This window comes from Suncus etruscus, chromosome 1, assembly GCF_024139225.1.
Source record: "Suncus etruscus isolate mSunEtr1 chromosome 1, mSunEtr1.pri.cur, whole genome shotgun sequence".
In the NCBI taxonomy this organism is placed as follows: Eukaryota; Metazoa; Chordata; class Mammalia; order Eulipotyphla; family Soricidae; genus Suncus; species Suncus etruscus.
Window position 1 is genome coordinate 72,239,169 of NC_064848.1, and position 17,910 is coordinate 72,257,078.

The 17,910-nt window shown below is 41.2% G+C and overlaps 1 protein-coding gene across 1 annotated transcript in view; it reads left to right on the forward strand.

Moving 5' to 3' along the window:
* Positions 1 to 14,768: 14,768 nt before the first annotated feature.
* The window catches only part of STX17 (syntaxin 17), a 44,580-nt gene continuing 41,438 nt past the window's right edge, over positions 14,769 to 17,910 (forward strand). The window contains exon 1 of the mRNA XM_049770189.1: positions 14,769 to 14,956. Within this exon, the coding sequence (XP_049626146.1) occupies positions 14,834 to 14,956 (123 nt within the window). The 5' untranslated portion in view covers positions 14,769 to 14,833. The remainder of the gene's footprint in view (positions 14,957 to 17,910) is intronic.

Below are 17,910 nucleotides of genomic sequence, written 5' to 3' on the forward strand. Positions count from 1 at the left end.
ACTAAACACATACATACTCCTTTGTATTTTCCTCCCACACCAATATTTAGTAAGGAAAATTGAATGATAAAACGTCACATCTCCATGAAGGAAGGATTACAGCATACCTTGAGATGGAGGGGAAAGGTCATAGATATTATTATGTAGAATAGATGTTTGTAACATTCAAGAATATAACAAAGCATTGGGAAGCAGAGAGATAGTATAATGGGTGTGGTGCTTGCCTTGCATGTGGTCAACTCAGGTTTGATCTCCAGCATGCCCCCACCCCTCTGTACAGCTCCCCAAGCCCCACCAGGTATGATCCCTGAGCACAAAGCCAGGAGTAAACCCTGTGTGGCCCAAAAACAAACAAACAATCCCACACTGATAGTATCTGATTTGCTAAATCACTGTGGGGAGAGGAAAGGGAATCTCTTCACCCAAGCAGAAACAGGAAGAGGTGAGGTTTTCCTAGGTCAATCACAAACAACCTTAGGTGCACTGTCATCTTCTTGGATCCTGTAGGACTATCTCCTTCCAGGAAAAAAGCTGATAGCAACAAAAAGGGAAAAGCCCCAAATAACAAAATTGGATGGGAAAGTTCCAGCAGAGAAAGAAGACAGCAACACTCATTTGGTTTCCTTAGACATCTTCCTGGCAGAGGGGTGCAGATAGTACATCACAAAGATTCACACCAAGACTACAACAGAAGGGGCCAGAGAGATATTACAGCGGGTAGGGGTAGGGAGTTTACTTTGGGAGCAGCTGACCTGGGTTCTATCCCTGGCATCCTGTATGGTGGCCTGAGCCCACTGGGAGTAATCCCTGAACTTTGCCACTTGTGGACCACCCCACAAAACAACAATAACAATGATAACCACCAAGAAACAGAAAGATGGCTCTAGAAGCTCAAAGCCAACAAAATATTCCTTCAAAAAGAACAGGGGTGGCCATACTTAATATCAAACAACAAAGACTTCAAGTCCTAAAAAGTTATAAGGAGAGGGATGGACATTTCTTAATGATCAAAGGTTATAAACACCAAAATCTCAAACTCCTAAATGTTTATGCACCTAACAGGGAACATTAAAATACTTAAAACATGGGGCTGGAGAGATAGCATGGAGGTAAGGCCTTTCATGCAGAAGGTCATTGGTTCAAATCCCGGCATCCCAGATGGTCCCCCAGTGCCTGCCAGGAGCAATTTCTGAGCGTGGAGCCAGGAGTAACCCCTGAGCACTGCCGGGTGTGACCCAAAAACAAACAAACAAACAAACAAAAATATTTAAAACAACTGTGAAAAAATCTGAAGAAAATGTTTAAAATATCCCCTCTAGGTAGATTAACTAAACTAAAATTCAACAAGGAAGCACTGTTTTTTGAAGGGGAAAATGAAAGAGGTTTAGCAGACATACAAAAACCACTACATGCCACCCAAAGTCAAATACTCAATCTCCTCCAAAGCACTTAGGACATGTAAAGCATGAATTCAGCCTGTCAAGTCTGCTTTTTATATTAAAAGTTTAGATTAAATTATAAACTTCATATTCAAGTTTATATTAAAATAAAAACAAATAACAATAATAAAATCAAAAGGTTATATTAAAATTCGAAATTTGCTTTATTTACTTACGATTAATTAAAATATCTTAAATTTCAAAAAAAAAAGTTCTGTTGGGGCAAGAGCAGTGGTGCAAGTGGTAAGTTGTCTGCCTTGCATGTGCTAGCCTATTACAGACCTTGATTTGGTCCCCCAGCGTCCCATTTGGTCCCCCAAGCCAGGAGTGATTTCTGAGCACCTAGCCAGGAGTAACCCCTGAGTGTCACTGTGTGTGGCCAGAAAAAAAAAAAAAAAAAAGTCCTGTTAAAGAAAGACCTTGGGGATAGGACAACCAACATGCCCTGGAGTCTATAGTAGGTCTTATGTTTCATGGGTGGAGGCACCCTGTATCTCTTAGGCCAAGAAAATTTCCTTTCTAATTTCCCCAATATTTACTGCATCTATGCATAAACAAATGAACAAACAAAACCTTGCCACACACCCAGAAGCACTCAGGGGTTTCTCCTGGCTCTACGCTTAGAAATCTCTCCTGGCAGACCCGAAGACCATGTGGGATGTCGGGATTCGAAACACAGTCCTTCTGCATTGCAAACAAAAGCCCTACCTCCATGCTATCTCTCCAGCCCCTGCTTTTGTTTCTTTTAATTCTATTTATATCTTCTAGGTAGGGGCTCCCGCCTTTTACATAAAATCTCAGAACTTGAAATATTTTGCTCTGCCTCACATTTCTCTATCTTTCTACACAGAAAATGTAAAACACAGGCTAAACACAAAATGGACCTGTTACACTAACAATCCATGGGATGCATGCTGGGAACAATGGTGGAAGGAGGTCAACACTGATGGTGGGAATGGCCCTAATTTCACTGTCACTATATGCCTGAAATATAACTGTAAAAGACTTGTAACTCACAATGGTCTCAATAAATTTTTTTTAAAAAATGTCCTGTTTAACAGGCTGGCACACAAAGACAGTTTCTGTAGTGTTAGTAGTAGAGTCTATACCTTATATATGTGCATCTGTGAGGCCCCACTCAGACCCCAGCTCAACCGAGTTGTATTTCCACATAACAAAACAAACAAAAACATTTTGAATACCTTATTTCTACAGCAAACTGGGGAACAGACATTAGCGTTCATTATAGCTCCCACTCAAAAAATCCAAGTTGCTTGGTGGATTTTATGCTTTATTTTAGAAGTTGCCTCTCAAGATTTACATACATGTCCTTGATCTTTGGTCCACACTATCTACCTCTACCCCCTACTGGATTGATGGACCCTAAAAACCAAGTTTCCTAGAGCCAGAGTTCTAGGAAGATCAAGGAAGGAGAGATTCCCAAAAGAAGAACAGAAAAATAAATAAGGAGAATGAATTTCCTTGGACATCATTTTAATTTTGAGAATACTATGGATACAAGTTACTAGAATCTTGACAAATAAAGGTGAGCTGGACAGGGCTTCAACACCAGCTAGGAGCTCAGTGGTAGCATGTAGTATAACTAGGAAGAATTTGGGAAGGAATTAGGAAATCCTGCTGGAGTTACAGCTGTCACCAACCAGTTGAACTGGTATGAGTCACTTAAAACTCTTCTGGAGCATCAGTGTCATTATCAAAGAAACTAGAATAATGACCTTGGATTTAAGGACGCCCAAGCCAGGCACGGGGAGTGACAAGTTGTTTGTTTGCTCTTAGTCTCTGGGCTGGTGTCCTCTCCATCTTTAAGGTTTTGTTATTGTTTCTTAACCTTGGGAATGGAGGGTTAGAGAGAGAGAAGGTACAAAATCTCTGAGCTTGAGTTTCTGCTACTTTGAAGTCACTGAGAGAGACCACAAGGCCAATTCGCCCAAAAAAATTCCCAGGAAAAGCATCGAGAAATGAAGAGAAAACCACACAACTAGTATATAGATACTATTATAATAATAATATAATAATATATTCTATATTATACCATAATAATATATTATATAATAATATATAATATCATATATAATATAATAAGATTACTATATATTACATATAATAGAATAATCTATTATATTATTGCCCATATAAAATGCAATAAACAGACCATTTTTATTTTAAAAAATTAAATAAAAGCGCTTGCACGTCTCTTTTCTCCCGGTTCAATTTTAGAAACGCAGGGCATAAACTAAGACCTGTTCTGAAAAACAGTCTCCAGGCAGATAACTCACTCACCAGCGCCCAGCTGCAATCCGCCAAGGAGAGCACCCGGCAGGAGGGGGCGTGGCCCCACTCACCACGCCCACCCACAACCCCCGCCCACCGCCCGCCCCGCCCCGCCCCGTCCTGTCTGGCCCAGGCCCGCGCCTGCGCGCTGGGCACCGACCGGCCTCCTGCGGCCCGGAGGGAGGTAAGGGCTTCGCGGTAAGGGTTGCCTGGGGGGGCGGCCCTGCCTGACACTGGGCCCTGGCGCCGCGGCGGCGCGTGGCATGGGCGCCCCCTCGGAAATCGGGGCTCCGGGTCGGTAGTCCGAGCGTGTCGTGAAGGGAGACTCCTCCCTGCCCCAACTCGTTTGCAGTTTCAATTTTGGAAGCCCTGTCCGGTGCGATCCCGGGAAGGAGGAGGAGGAGGAGGAGGTGGAACCGGGGACCGGGGAGCGCTGGGGCCTCCTGGGGTGCTGGGTGGAAAAGTTGGGGGCGCCCACCTCGGACGGGATGCCCCTGCGACGTGATCAGGGCGCCCAGCTTCAGCTTCTGCTCCCGGGCCGGGCCCGCGCATCGCATCCTGGTGGTGGGAGGCGCTTTTCGCTCTCTACGTGCCCCGACCCCGATCCTAGGATGACCTCAGGGTCAGGATGGCCTGGGAAGACTCCGAGGGATGATCCAAGCCTCCCCCTGCCAGACCCGGGGGTGACTGGCCCGCAGTTCCCATCCTGATGCTTTCTTAGTAAAAACTCCTGGGATATGAGACTCAGTGGACACCAGATGGGAGGGCCTGAGGACCTAGATTGCTGCCTCCCCCTTTCCCAATTCCTCCCGTCGACACCCCCCTGCAGTCACAAGTACTGAAAGGCCATGCCAGAGGCCTCTAAATGGGGTCCCTGGATCAGGGGGACATGTCTCTCCTCTCTCTCTCTCTCTCTCTCTCTCTCTCTCTCTCTCTCTCTCTCTCTCTCTCTCTCACACACACACACACTCTTAGATTATTCTCTCTTTTGCAGATTATTCTCTCTCTTGCACTTAGATTATTCCCTCTTTTTGCACTTAGATTATTCTCTCTCTTGTCTCTCTCTCTTTTGCGCTTATATTATTCTCTTTCCCCCTCCCCTCTCTTTTGCACTTAGATTATTCTCTCTCTCTCTCTCTCTCTCTCTCTCTCTCTCTCTCTCTCTCTTTCTTGCTCTCTCCCCTCTCTTTTGCACTTAGGTTATTTATTTATTTATTTTTTTGGCCTCCAAAGACTCAGGCTTTCTGTTATAAATAACCTGGTAGGTGTGTGGTTCGCCTCTCTGTACTGCATCCTCACTGGAAACGTTAAGGTTTACAACCCTGAACAACCCGTGGTGGATGGAGGGTGTCCGCCCTCTAGCAGGGTTCTCCCTCACACAGGCCTCTGCTCCTCCTGGGACTTGCAAGTATCTGGGAGGACTAGCAGGATTGAGCTGCTCCAACTTCAGCTGGTGGCCCAGCTTGTCCTGATGGTTCCAGCAAGAGAGCTGTTTAAAGAACTTTGATTTTACAGTTGCAGAAAAGTTACAGGAGTTAACAGAGTTCTCTTCCAGCTTCCTGTCATATGTCCACACAGTGTATCTATTGTGATAGAACCATTGTGGAAATGAGTGGTTGAAAGAATTGAACATTTGCCCAATGATTATTCCTGCTTTTGGTGATTCAAAGATGCCCCTTGGTGTTTAGTAGCCCTGTGCCTCCTGCCTGTTGTGACTCTTAGTTCTTTTCTTTTCATAAGAATGACCACTTTTGGGCCCGGAGAGATAGCACAGCAGCGTTTGCCTTGCAAGCAGCCGATCCAGGACCAAAGGTGGTTGGTTCGAATCCCGGTGTCCCATATGGTCCCCCGTGCCTGCCAGGAGCTATTTCTGAGCAGACAGCCAGGAGTAACCCTTGAGCACCGCCGGGTGTGGCCCAAAAACCCAAAAAAAAAAAAAAAACAAAAAACAAAAAAACCTCACACAAAAAAAAAAAGAATGACCACTTTTAAACTGCACATATCCCAGTGCACCTTTAACTTTCCTTTGTGGAATTTAATAGATGGTGAGGGGTTTGTTCTTTCCTCAATAATTATTGATTAGAGGTCATTTCATTTCCTTCAGTCCTTTCCTTCTTCCATAAGGAAGAGTTGTTCTTTCCTTTTTTGTTGTTGTTACTCCTGAATTACTTTTTTTTTTTGCATGAAAATGGACTCAGATTTTTTTTTGGTTTTCTCATTTTATTTTTGCTACACTAGGTGTAGACACCCAGTGCTCAGGGCGTGCTCCTGGCTCTGCACTTACAATTCACTCTGCTGGTACTCAGGTGATGATTGATAGTGAAAAGTTCGGGCGACCCGTCCCCCTCAGTTGCCCAGCGCAGAATAGTGAAAAAGGCACGTGCTCAGCAATTGCAAGCAAATTCCGATTTAATCTGATCGATCAGAGGTTCGAAACGTGCTCAGAGCAGAGCAGAGGTTGCGAACCCCGAGGTCTGAAATCAGGGGTTTTTATACAGTTTTCAGGTGGGCTGTGTTATTTTTACAGCGGAAACAGGAATGGGCTTTGATGTAGGAGAATCCGGAGATTTTTAGGGTAGGTGTGAGCAGGGACCCAGACTTCAAGTTTCCAAGATGTCTTCAAATGCGGGGTCTGTAAAACCATGGGGAGCCAGCAAATGGATCAGCACCTGTAGCTCAGTAGATAAGAGACAAACAGGTAGTTAACATAACTCATTGGTCTGTTAGGATAAATTGAGGGGAGGGTGAGGGGGGAACATTGCATTGCATGAGAAAGAGACAGACAACTCCCATCAGGAATGTGTAAAGGGGGAAAAAGGAACAATCTTAGGGGAAAATATGTTTTTCACTTCTTTCAATAGCATAAGGGGGAATCCAACCAGATAGGTGATATGCAAGGCCAGCACCTTAACTCATACCTGACATTTATTTGGGCTTTGGTTTTTTTACTTTGGGGTTCACAGCTGGTGGTGCTCTAGTGCTGCTCTCTGCTTAGTGCTTGGGGTTTGTTCCTGATGGTGTTCTGGGACCATGTGATACCTCAACATGCTGAATTCTTTTTTTTATTTTTATGAATGACATTGGTACACTATGATCTGTTGCTTGATATGTTTATAGATCTTGAGATACCATTCTTCCAGTTCCTGACACAAGACAGGAGAATACATATCTTTTTTATTTATTTATTTATTTTTTGGTTTTTGGCCACCTGGTGACGCTCAGGGGTTACTCCTGGCTACATGCTCAGAAATCGCTCCTGGCTTGAGGGACCTTATGGGACGCAAGGGATCAGACCCAGGTCCGTTCTGGGTCAGTCGCATGCAAGGCAAACGCGCAAACACCCATCACTGTGCTATTGCTCTGACCCCTACATATATATCTTTATATCTATATATGTGTATATATAAATGTAATTTCTAGTTCTATATTCATATATTTCATGGCTAGATATGTACTCACAAAAATAGCCTTACCAGCTATACTGTCTTCAGCTCTAACCATGCTTTTATAAAAATTTAATTATCCAAGGTATATTAGTGCGTAGTTCTTTTTGCCTTTTACCTTGTACTAACCAGTTAAATACTATTTTCCCAAGTTACATAGATTATTTTCCTTCCCCTGCCACTTTCAGTGGGGTTTTACTATTTGTAAAACAGTTTGCTTTTTTTAATGAGTTTGTATTTTATTCCACAGTACTCTGTTCTGTTGAATTTTCAAAAACAAACAAAAAAACCAAACCACTTTTTCTGGTGTATAATTCTGTGAGATTTTTTAATCTTAGAGCATGGAGGGCTGTAGCTAGGTTCTCATACTGTCAGTGTGCGCTGAGCTACCTCCTGTGTAACAAGCACCACCATCATGCAGATTAATTCTAATATTCCAAATACTATATTACACTTTTTAAAAATATGGCTCTACAGAAATTTGGAAAATTGGACACTTGTCTTTTTCTTTCTTTTCTTTTTTTTTTTTTGCTTTTGGTTTTTGGGTCACACCTAGCAGCACTCAGGAGTTCCTTCTGGCTCTATGCTCAGAAATCGCCCCTGGCAGGCACAGGGAACCATATGGGATGCGGGGATTCAAACCACCGTCCTTCTACATGAAAGGCAAACGCCTTACCTCCATGCTATCTCTCCGGCCCCCACTTTTGTCTTTTTCATAAGCTTAATTTACACAGTTGTGGTGTTATAAATATTTTTATCCTGTGTTTTATTGATACCAAAAATGTGTTCCAATTTTCCAATGTTACAAAATCAAGAAATGCTGAAATATAGTTATGCTTATTATTCAATCTCACCTTTATTTTTTTTAATTTTATTTTAAGTGTCATGTTTTATAGTGTTGTTAATGATAGGGTTCATGCATACAATATTTCATTACTACACCCTTTACTGGAATGCCCTTTTCCACCATTCTTTCAGTGGCTCCCCCAAATAGCCCATCCCCACTCCCTATCAATCACACCTTTAAAACGCATCCGGTGTATTGAACTCAGCTTCCACACTGAGTTTACAAACATTATTTCAGCTGATTGATGAGCAGAGCCTCTGCTAGATGTTCCCCTTCAGTAACGTGATTTGTGCAGTTTGTGAAATATTGTGCTTTCTTAGACTTCTATAATTATTCTAATTTCATAAAAATGGAAATGGTGGAACAAAATAATCTAGTCAGCAGGAGATCATGGGTTGCTAATGTCTCTCTGGAGGTCCTTGAGACAGAATGTCTCTGCTGGTGATCTCAAAAGGCACCTTCCCTGGCAGTGCCTGGGGGACCAGGAAGTGCCAGGAGTTGACCCTGTGCTGGAGCTCCAGCACGCCCGGCTAGTTCTCAGTCTATTGATCAGCCTGTTGCACATCACTCCCTGACTCCAGACAGTCGATTTTACTTGGACACAAAACCCAAGGAGCAGAGTCAGTATTTCCGAACCTGCAATGAATCACTTTTGGAATTCAAAACATAAGCATCATCATAGCACAGGGAAAATAGTGAGAACAGGCAAAATATTGAATTTGTTCCTGGGTTTCTTAAGTACATTCTAATTGGCGGAGAGGACAGAATCATTGGAGTTGTGTCTCAAATACTACGTAAAATTTAGAGGCAAATGGAATGTAAAAGAACATTCATTTCAAAGTCGGAAGTAGAGATTGATAATAGAATCTATATCTCTGAGCATTTTGTTTTATTATTATTCAAAAGTAGGAAATCCTGCACGATTTTTTTTTTCCAGAGGAAAAGCATGTTGGAATTGCTTTTGTTTAGTTTGAGACATATCGGGAAGGTTCTTGGGTTATTCCAGGCTCAGTGTTTAGGTATTGCTCCTGGCAATGCTGGAAGATTGTGCTGTGCTCAGTAATTGAACCCTGGCCTCCTTTTACAAAACATGTGCTCAGGACACCAGAAAGATAGTATAGTGGGTTGGACACTTGCCATGCACACAGTCAACCTTGGTACTATCTCCAGTCTCCTACATGTCCCCCAGCCCTCCAGGAGAGATACTTGTATTCAGAGCCAGGAGTTAACCCTGAGTACAACCAGATATGACCCCCTCTAGTCACCTCAAATTATGTGATCAGCCCATTGAGTATCTCCTTGTCTGAAGTTGCTATTGTATGCAGAGTAATTGATGATAATCTAGGGTGGGGTAGAGTGGTGGGCCAATAAAGACACAGATAACTCAAAGAATTGGAACATAAGTTAGTGTGGGATAACCCAGACTCAGTCCATACCACACAGCACCCCAAGCAGTTGCCAGGAGAAGCTCTCTAGCACAGTGGCTAGAAGAGTTCCTGAATACTGCTGGATGTGGTCAGATAATAACAGCAAAACAAAAGAAGATACTGTTATAATATGCAATCAGTATTATACTGTTTGACTAGAATACTAGTGTTAGTCAAAGCTAAAGGGACAGTGATAGAATATTTTGTTCCTTTGTTGTTTTGGGGGGGGAAGGTGGTGTCACATTCAGTGATACTCAAGGATCCCAGTTTGATGTTCAGGCAGCCTTGGCAAGCTTGGGCGACCATATTGCTGAACCAAGCCCCTGCGTAGGGAGTTAGAGAGCTAGAACAGCAAGTAGGGCCTTTCTTTCCCTTGCTTGTAGCCTGCCTGGATTCCATCCGTGGCATCCCATATGGTCCCTCCATTATCACTAGGAGTGATGTCTGAGCACCTCCAGGTGTGGCCCAACAAAATATGCCTTTGAGTGGTTACTTTAATAAGATGCTTGGTAAGACATTTAACCTTTGTATGTTTGAAAATGATTGTTTGGATTTCACTTATAAGCCATATTCTTGTCTTTTAATATCTTTGATAAAAAGTTGGGAGTTTTGGGGGTGAGGGGCTGTTATTTGTTTTAATTTATCTGTTATCTCTGGCTTGATTTTTAAGTTTTTCTTTGATGTCATGCAATTTTCCTTCTATACATTTATTTATGCTACTTGAGGTTAATGCACATTTTTAATTTGGAGTCTTATGTCTTAATTCTCACTCACTTTAAATGAGACCTATTGCCACTTTCTTTATTCTTTCCTCACTTCTTTCCTTACTTCTGCTTGTTATAGTTTCTTACATTTTTTACGTCCCTTACCTTTTTTACTTCTTTCTTTTTGGGGGGGCAGCTGGAGTTGGGTCACACCCAGTGATACTTAAGGGTTACACCTGGCTCTCCGCTCAGAAATCGCTCCTGGCAGGCTCGGGGGGACCATACGGGATGCCAGGATTCAAACCACCATCCATCCTGAATTGGCTGCATGCAAGGCAAAGGCCCTACCACTGTGCTATCACTCCGGCTTATTTCTTTATTTTCACATGCTCTAAGTTATATTTTCCTATCAGTAATTCTCTCTTTAGTCACCTGTATTGTTTAACTGTTTAACTCATCTTTTTTTTTGTGTGTGGTTTTCATTTCTGAAACTTTAATCAGCTTGTTTTCAAGGTAGCTTAATATTTCATTTTTACCTTTTAAAAAAAGATTCTCTTTTATTTTTTGAATTTAAAAAATAGTCATTTTAATTATTTTTTCTTTTGGTTTTTCAGGCCACACCCATTTTATGCTCAGGGGTTACTCCTGGCTAAGCGCTCAGAAATTGCCCCTGGCTTGGGGGAACCATATGGGACACCTGGGATCGAACCGCGGTTTTTCCTTGGCTAGTGCTTGCAAGGCCTTACCTCTAGCGCCACCTCGCTGGTCCCATCATTTTAATTTTTTACAGTACTTTATTTTCTCTAGTATCTTAGCTTTGGATTTTCCTGTTTGGGTGCATATCTGGTCTGACTCCTGGCAAATCACCTTTCTCTGTATCTCAGATTTACAGTAATTAACATTGTTGAACTCAATTTTTGGTGTCTGTGGAGTTTTCTTTATTGCTTTTAAGCTTAAACCTAAAAAAGTATTGTAGTTTCTAATAGATGAGTAGTGAAGATGGTCTAACTGGTCAGAACTTAAAGACTTTCTTTTTTAAATTAATATCTTTATTTAAACACCGTGATTACAAATATGATTGTAGTTGGGTTTCAGTCATGTAAAGACCACTTCCCTTCACCAGTGCACCATTCCCATCACCAATGTCCCAAATCTCCCTCCTCCTCACCTCACCCCGCCTGTACTCTAGACAGGTTTTCTACTTCCCTCAGAATTTAATGATTTATAACTGTAAAAGAAAGAATCGTCAATGTTTAGAGTGATGGTTCTGTATCCTTCAGGTGAGATTGAACTTTTTGCTTTTGGTTTTGGGCCATGCCTGTAGCCCTCAGGGATTACTCCTGACTCTGCACTCAGAAATTACTCCTGGCAGTCTTGGGGACCATATGGGATGCCAGGTATCAAACCTTGGTCAGTCGTGAGCAAGGCAAATGCTCTACCTGTTGTGCTATCTCTCCGGCCCTACACCCATAATTTTATTTTTTTTGGGGGGGGGTCACACCCTGCAGTGCTCAGGAGTTACTCTGGCTTTGTGCTCAGAAGTTGCTCCTGGCAGGCTCCACATGGAATGCCAGGATTTGAAATGGGATCCGTACTTTGTATGCAAGGCAAAAACACCTTACCACTGTGCTATTGCTTTGGCTCCTAGATCTATAATTTTAATTGAAGAGTTGAAGACTCCACAAAGTCTATTTGTGAGCCCCTATCTCTCTAGAGCAGGGGTCTAAACTCAATTTACTTGGGGGCTGCAGGAGGCAAAGTCGGGGTGAGGCAGGGCCGCATAAGGGATTTCGCTTACCGAATATTCGCAATAAAAAATTGCATTAGTAAGAAAAAAATCGCAAAAAATCGCATTAAACATTTACATACCTCGAACGGAACTGCTCGGGGTATGCGAATGTTTAATGTGATTCTTTCTTACTAATGCGATTTTTATTGCGATTATTTGGTAAGCAAATAATCGCGAATACTGCGATATTTGAAGGCTGGCCACAGGCCACAAAATGTACGGAGGGCCGCAAATGGCCCGCGGGCCGCGAGTTTGAGACCCCTGCTCTAGAGTCTAGTCTAAAAAAATCATAACCCAAGATGAATAACAGTCAAGTTAAAGAAAAGTTTTTAATAAGAGGTTGTGGCTAGTATGATACTGTGAATTTGTGGTGAAAAGTCATAGTTTTCAAGCTTGATTACATCAAGGTGCTAGTTGCTTATATAAAAGCTATAAACTCAAAATATAGAATAGATATAAATGACTTTATAGCTAGTAAAGTGGCATAGGATCCTGGAATCTGTTTACTGGACCCCTAATCTCTTCACAGGCCTCCTGCCTTGGGCTTTCTGAAATAATAGCAGAAAACTGCTGGCAAATAAGAAAGAGCATTTGGTAATACTTTAGGAATCCTGGGTTCTTGGTACAGCTCTATCACTGGTTATTAATATCAGTTGTAGCTAGTGCTAAGCTCTTTAATATTGGCAGGAAGCAGTTTAAAGAACATTAGTGAGAAGTATTGTGTGCGTTTCAAATACATATTGTGTAGTTACATTAGAAGGACATTAGAAGTGGGGTTGGACATAAGCAAATTAAGAACATAAATATGAAGACAAGTATTTTCAGGGTCCAAAGCCAAAATATAATGGATACAATGCTTGCTAGTAGTATGTGGCCAACCCAGGTTTAATCTCTGGCATCCATATGGTCCATCAAGCACTATCAGGAGTAATTCATGAGTGCAGAGCCATGATAACTCCTGAGCTTCACCGAATAGGGCCATAAAAACAAAAGAATGAAATATTTTCTCTAATTTTGCCTTTTGCCACTTATTTGTTTGCAGTGCCAGGGATCAATCAATTCAGGGTTTTAAAAAAAAACTATTATCTTTATTTAAGCACCATGATTACAAACATATTTGTAGTTGTATTTTAATCATAAAAATACACCCCCTTCACTAGTGCAACATTCCCACCACCAATGCCCTCCATCTCCCTCCTCCCCCACCCCTTGCCTGTATTCAAGAAAGGCATGCTATTTCTCTCACTCACTACCGTTTTCATGATAGTTGTCACTGTAGTTATTGTCTCTAATTGGACTCACCACTCTATGGTAAGCTTCATATTGTGGGCCGGTCCTTCCAGCCCTCATCTCTATTGTCTCTGGATATTATTGCAATGAGGTCTTTTATTTTCTTAAAATCCATCGATGAGTGATATTCTGTGTTTATCTCTCTCCCTCTGATTTATTTCACTCAGCATAATAGTTTCCATGTCCATCCATGTATAGGAAAATTTCATGACTTCATCTCTCCTGATGGCTGCATAATATTCCATTGTGTATATGTACTACCATTTCTTTAGTCATTCATCTGGTGAAGGGCATCTCCGTTGTTTTCAGATTCTGGCTATTATAAATAGTGTTGCAATGAATATAGGTGTGCAGAAGGCCATTTTTATTGGGTTTTTATGTTTGTAGAGTATATCCTTAGGAGTGGAATAACTGGATCATATGGGAACTCAATTTCCAGTTTTTTGAGGAATATCTATATTGTTTTCCATAAAGGCTGGACTTGATGGCATTCCCACCAGTAGTGAATGAGAGTTCCTTTCTCCCCATGTTCTTGTTCTTTGTGATGTGTGCCAGTCTCTGTGGTGTGAGATAATCCAGGGATTTTTGTTAAAGAAATTACTCAAAGTTCAGGATACCTTAGGAAATAAAATAATTGGAAAATATTTACCTTGTTTTAAACTTTTATATGTTAGAAATTTTTGGGTGGGGGCCATATGAGGCAGTGTTCAGGGACTTTTCCCAACACTGTGCAAGGAGGTTACTTTCCATGGTTCTTATGGCATAATGGTTTCAGAGATTGATTGAATTTGGGATTCCTGCATGCAAAAACTTTGCTCCAGCCCACTGAGCTATTTTACTTCTATCTTAAAAAAACATTTTTTTTTTAGAGTGCATTTGGTGTGGGTCTTTTAGGCCACACTCAGCAGTGCTCAGGGATTACTGTACTCAGGTATCACTCCTGGCAGTGCTTGGGAAGTATATATATGATGCCAGGGATTGAATCTGGATAGTCCATATCCAAAGCAAGTGCCCTACCCTTTGTACTATTTCTTCAGCAATTTAAATACATACTTATATACATTCTTATATAGAAAAATACCTGGAAAGACATACATCACAACAGAAAGAGCATTGAATTATAAGGGAGGAGATGGCTGTTAATGTTGTATTAGTCTCCTTTTCTTATTTCCTAAACAGTCTAAAAGTAAATGCACCTTCCTTTTGTAGAGAGAAAAGCCTTTGAAATAAAAGATTTCAAAAGGAAAAAAGTGAGTCACTCTAGTCCAGCATTAAATTATATTTAGTATAATATAATATAATCTTTAGTATGTTGTTTTGTCATTGGCTTTCAAAAATAATGGAAACTGAGGCCTGGGACATGACTCAGTGGCTGTGTTTCAGTGGTCAGTGAGTGGTAAATGTCTCATCTTCATGTATAGATGAGACCCTGAGTTTAAAGCCTGGTTTTGCAAAAGAGTACAGATAAATGAATACAGACATGAAAAAACATTCTGAATAAATGTTTTGCTTTTAGATTTTCTTGTTTGAGTGGAGAAGCCAGTTGTTGCAAGGAGAAGCCAGTTGTTGCAAGCAGAAGACACACAACATTTATTTTTTACAATGTCTGAAGATGAAGAAAAAGTAAATATACGCCGTCTTGAACCAGCTATACAGAAGTTCGTTAAGATAGCAATTCCAACAGACCTGGAGAGGTTAAGAAAGCATCAGATAAATATTGAGAAGGTGAGTTTTTCATTTTACATTACAGAAACAGTGGTTGATTCTAATTCATATTTCTTGTGATTTTAGCTATATTTAGAATATTAGGTAACAGGTTTTGCTGCTGCTGCTTCTTCTTCTTCTTCTTCTTCTTCTTCTTCTTCTTCTTCTTCTTCTTCTTCTTCTTCTTCCTTCTTCTTCTTCTTCTTCTTCTTCTTCTTCTTCTTCTTCTTCTTCTTCTTCTTCTTCTTTCTTCTTCTTCTTCTTCTTCTTCTTCTTCTTCTTCTTCTTCTTCTTCTTCTTCTTCTTCTTCTTCTTCTTCTTCTTCTTCTTCTTCTTCTTCTTTTTTTTTTTTGGTTTTTGAGTCACACCCAGCAGCGCTCAGGAGTTCCTCCTGGCTCTATGCTCACAAATCACTCCTGTCAGGCTTGGGGTACCATATGGGATGCTGGAATTTGAACCACCATCCTTCTGCATACAAGGCAAATACTCTACCTTCATGCTATCTCTCCGACTCCAAAAATTTTATTCATGAGTTTTTTGTTTGTTTGTTTGTTTTTGGATCACACCTGGCAGCGCTCAGGCATTACTCCTGGCTCTGTGCTCACCAATCACTCCTGGCAGGCATGGGGTCATGCCGGGATTCGAACCACCATGATGGTTATTTTAAGACTTTCTTTCCTTTATTGCCCTATTTATTTTACCTTGAGGTTTAACATGTTTTAGATTCCTCCTTTCTTTTTTTTTGGTTTTTGGTTTTTGGGTCACACAGGCAGCGCTCAGGGGTTACTCCTGGTTCCACGCTCAGAAATCACTCCTGGCAGGCTCAGGGACCATATGGGGTGCCGGGATTCAAACCACCGACCTTCTGCATGAAAGGCAAATGCCTTTACCTCCATGCTATCTCTCTGGCCCCATAGATTTTCCCTTTCTTATTCAGGGTATGGTGAGGCCTCCTTAGTGGTGCCTGGATCCCTCCTAGACCTCTCAGCCAGCTGTACCTCAGTTCATAGGTGGGACTGGAAAATGCGGTGCAGCTCGGGCTCTGTCACTGACCCTGATTTCCCTTTTCTTATATTTATATACAAGTGCAAAAGTTGTTCTCAGCTCCTAGACTCACGCTCCACAGTCATTCAGCAATTGAAAAGCCCCAACCTTGGGAGAATGGTGGGTGGGGGAGAGAAATGGGTTTATTGCTGATTTGATTAGTTATGACAGATTTATTAAGAAAATTATTCTTGAATCATATCATTCTCACTCTGCCAGAACATTTTTCTTTTTAGCATTTTGTGAAGGTTTTTATTTTAACTTATTGTGAAAAAAATTTATACCGTGTCAGGATAATTATAATTTACAGGATAAATGATGTATGAAGCTAAGCAGTGAAACTCATTCTGAAATATTTTTATTTCTCATCCTGGATCATTCTGCTGCCTCGAGGAATTCTAGTTTAATTAGGAAAGAGGCTTTTTTTTTTTCCTTTTTTATCTGCCTCGGACTGAATAGTATGTCGTTAATAGATACTTTCTGACCATGTGAAAACATCCAGAAGCTTCAGTGTTCACTCAGGACGAAAGAGAGTAGAGCTAAATTTGGACTCCAGGTGTCTGATGGTGCCCTGCTTTCAAAAAGGCACATTCTTCCTGAGAGAAGGGTGTGGAAAGATAAAATATTTATTATGTTAGCCATCAGTCATCCGCTGTGAATTTGGAAGAAGAAAGTCGGTCTGAAGGGAAATTGAAAGTAAGCCTTGGTGGAGTGATGCTGCAGTTTCTGGAAACAATGGGAGCAGTGTGCCCAGGACACCTGTGTCTGTGCCATAGGCCCTTCCACACTGCATTTTATTCCACATGATAGAATTGATTAGGACAGAATCTTGAAATTTGAAATGTTATCATTCAGCTTTCTGGGCGCATGTAAGATAAGCTCTATTATAGTTACCAGGGATAGCAAAAGTACATTGGGAGCCTAATTTTATGTTTCATGTTATAAAAGTTTGGTGGAAGCTTGCTGTGTATGAGCCACTGTTTTGGGATATAGTAAAAATACAAACAGTGGGAAACCTGAAAAGAGTGGATGATAAGATGGTAAGATAAGAGAGAGGGTCTGGGGTTTTGCTTTACTTGTATTTTTCGTCTCTCGTAGTTTTGGGGATGAGGGCTTTTTTTTTTTTTTTTTTTTTTTAAATAGGGCTTAAGTTCAGCATTTAGTAAAGTTCATGACTCTTATCCTGTTCTCAGATTCTCAACTGCTAGAGCTGCTAATCCAGCTCTAGCAATCACACCCACTTGCAGCTCCATTGCCATGATAAAAGACTCAAAATATATGTTTTTTTTGTTCTTCTTTTTCTCTTTGGGTGATTTTCCCCCCTTCCTTTTAAAGAGCTCTTCCTATTTTTATGTCATAGATGCAATATTGTATTATATTTCTTCATTGTAATAATTTTTTTTCTTTTTTTATTGGCACACTAGCAATCAAAATCAGAGCATCATACATGGTAAGACAAGTATTCTTTTTTTTTTTTTTTTTTTTTTAGTTTTTGGGCCACACCCGTTTGACGCTCAGGGGTTACTCCTGGCTATGTGCTCAGAAATCGCCCCTGGCTTGGGGGGACCATATGGGACGCCGGGGGATCGAACCGCGGTCCGTTCCTTGGCTAGCGCTTGTAAGGCAGACACCTTACCTCTAGCGCCACCTTCCCGGCCCAAGACAAGTATTCTACCACTATGTAGCTCTGTGGTAAAAGGAAGTCTAATGATATTATTTTTTAAATTTTTCTTCCATTGGGTTGGGGAAGCATCTGAGAAGTAGAACACTTATTGCATTATGTATGTGAGGCTCTGGATTTTATCTCTTACACCTTTAAAACTTTTTTTTTCTTCTACTTCCTTACATTTTCCCAGAATTTCTTCCTTTTTCCTTTCTTTCTTCCTTTGTTACTTCTTTCCTTTTCTCCTTTCTTCCTTTCATTTTCTTTT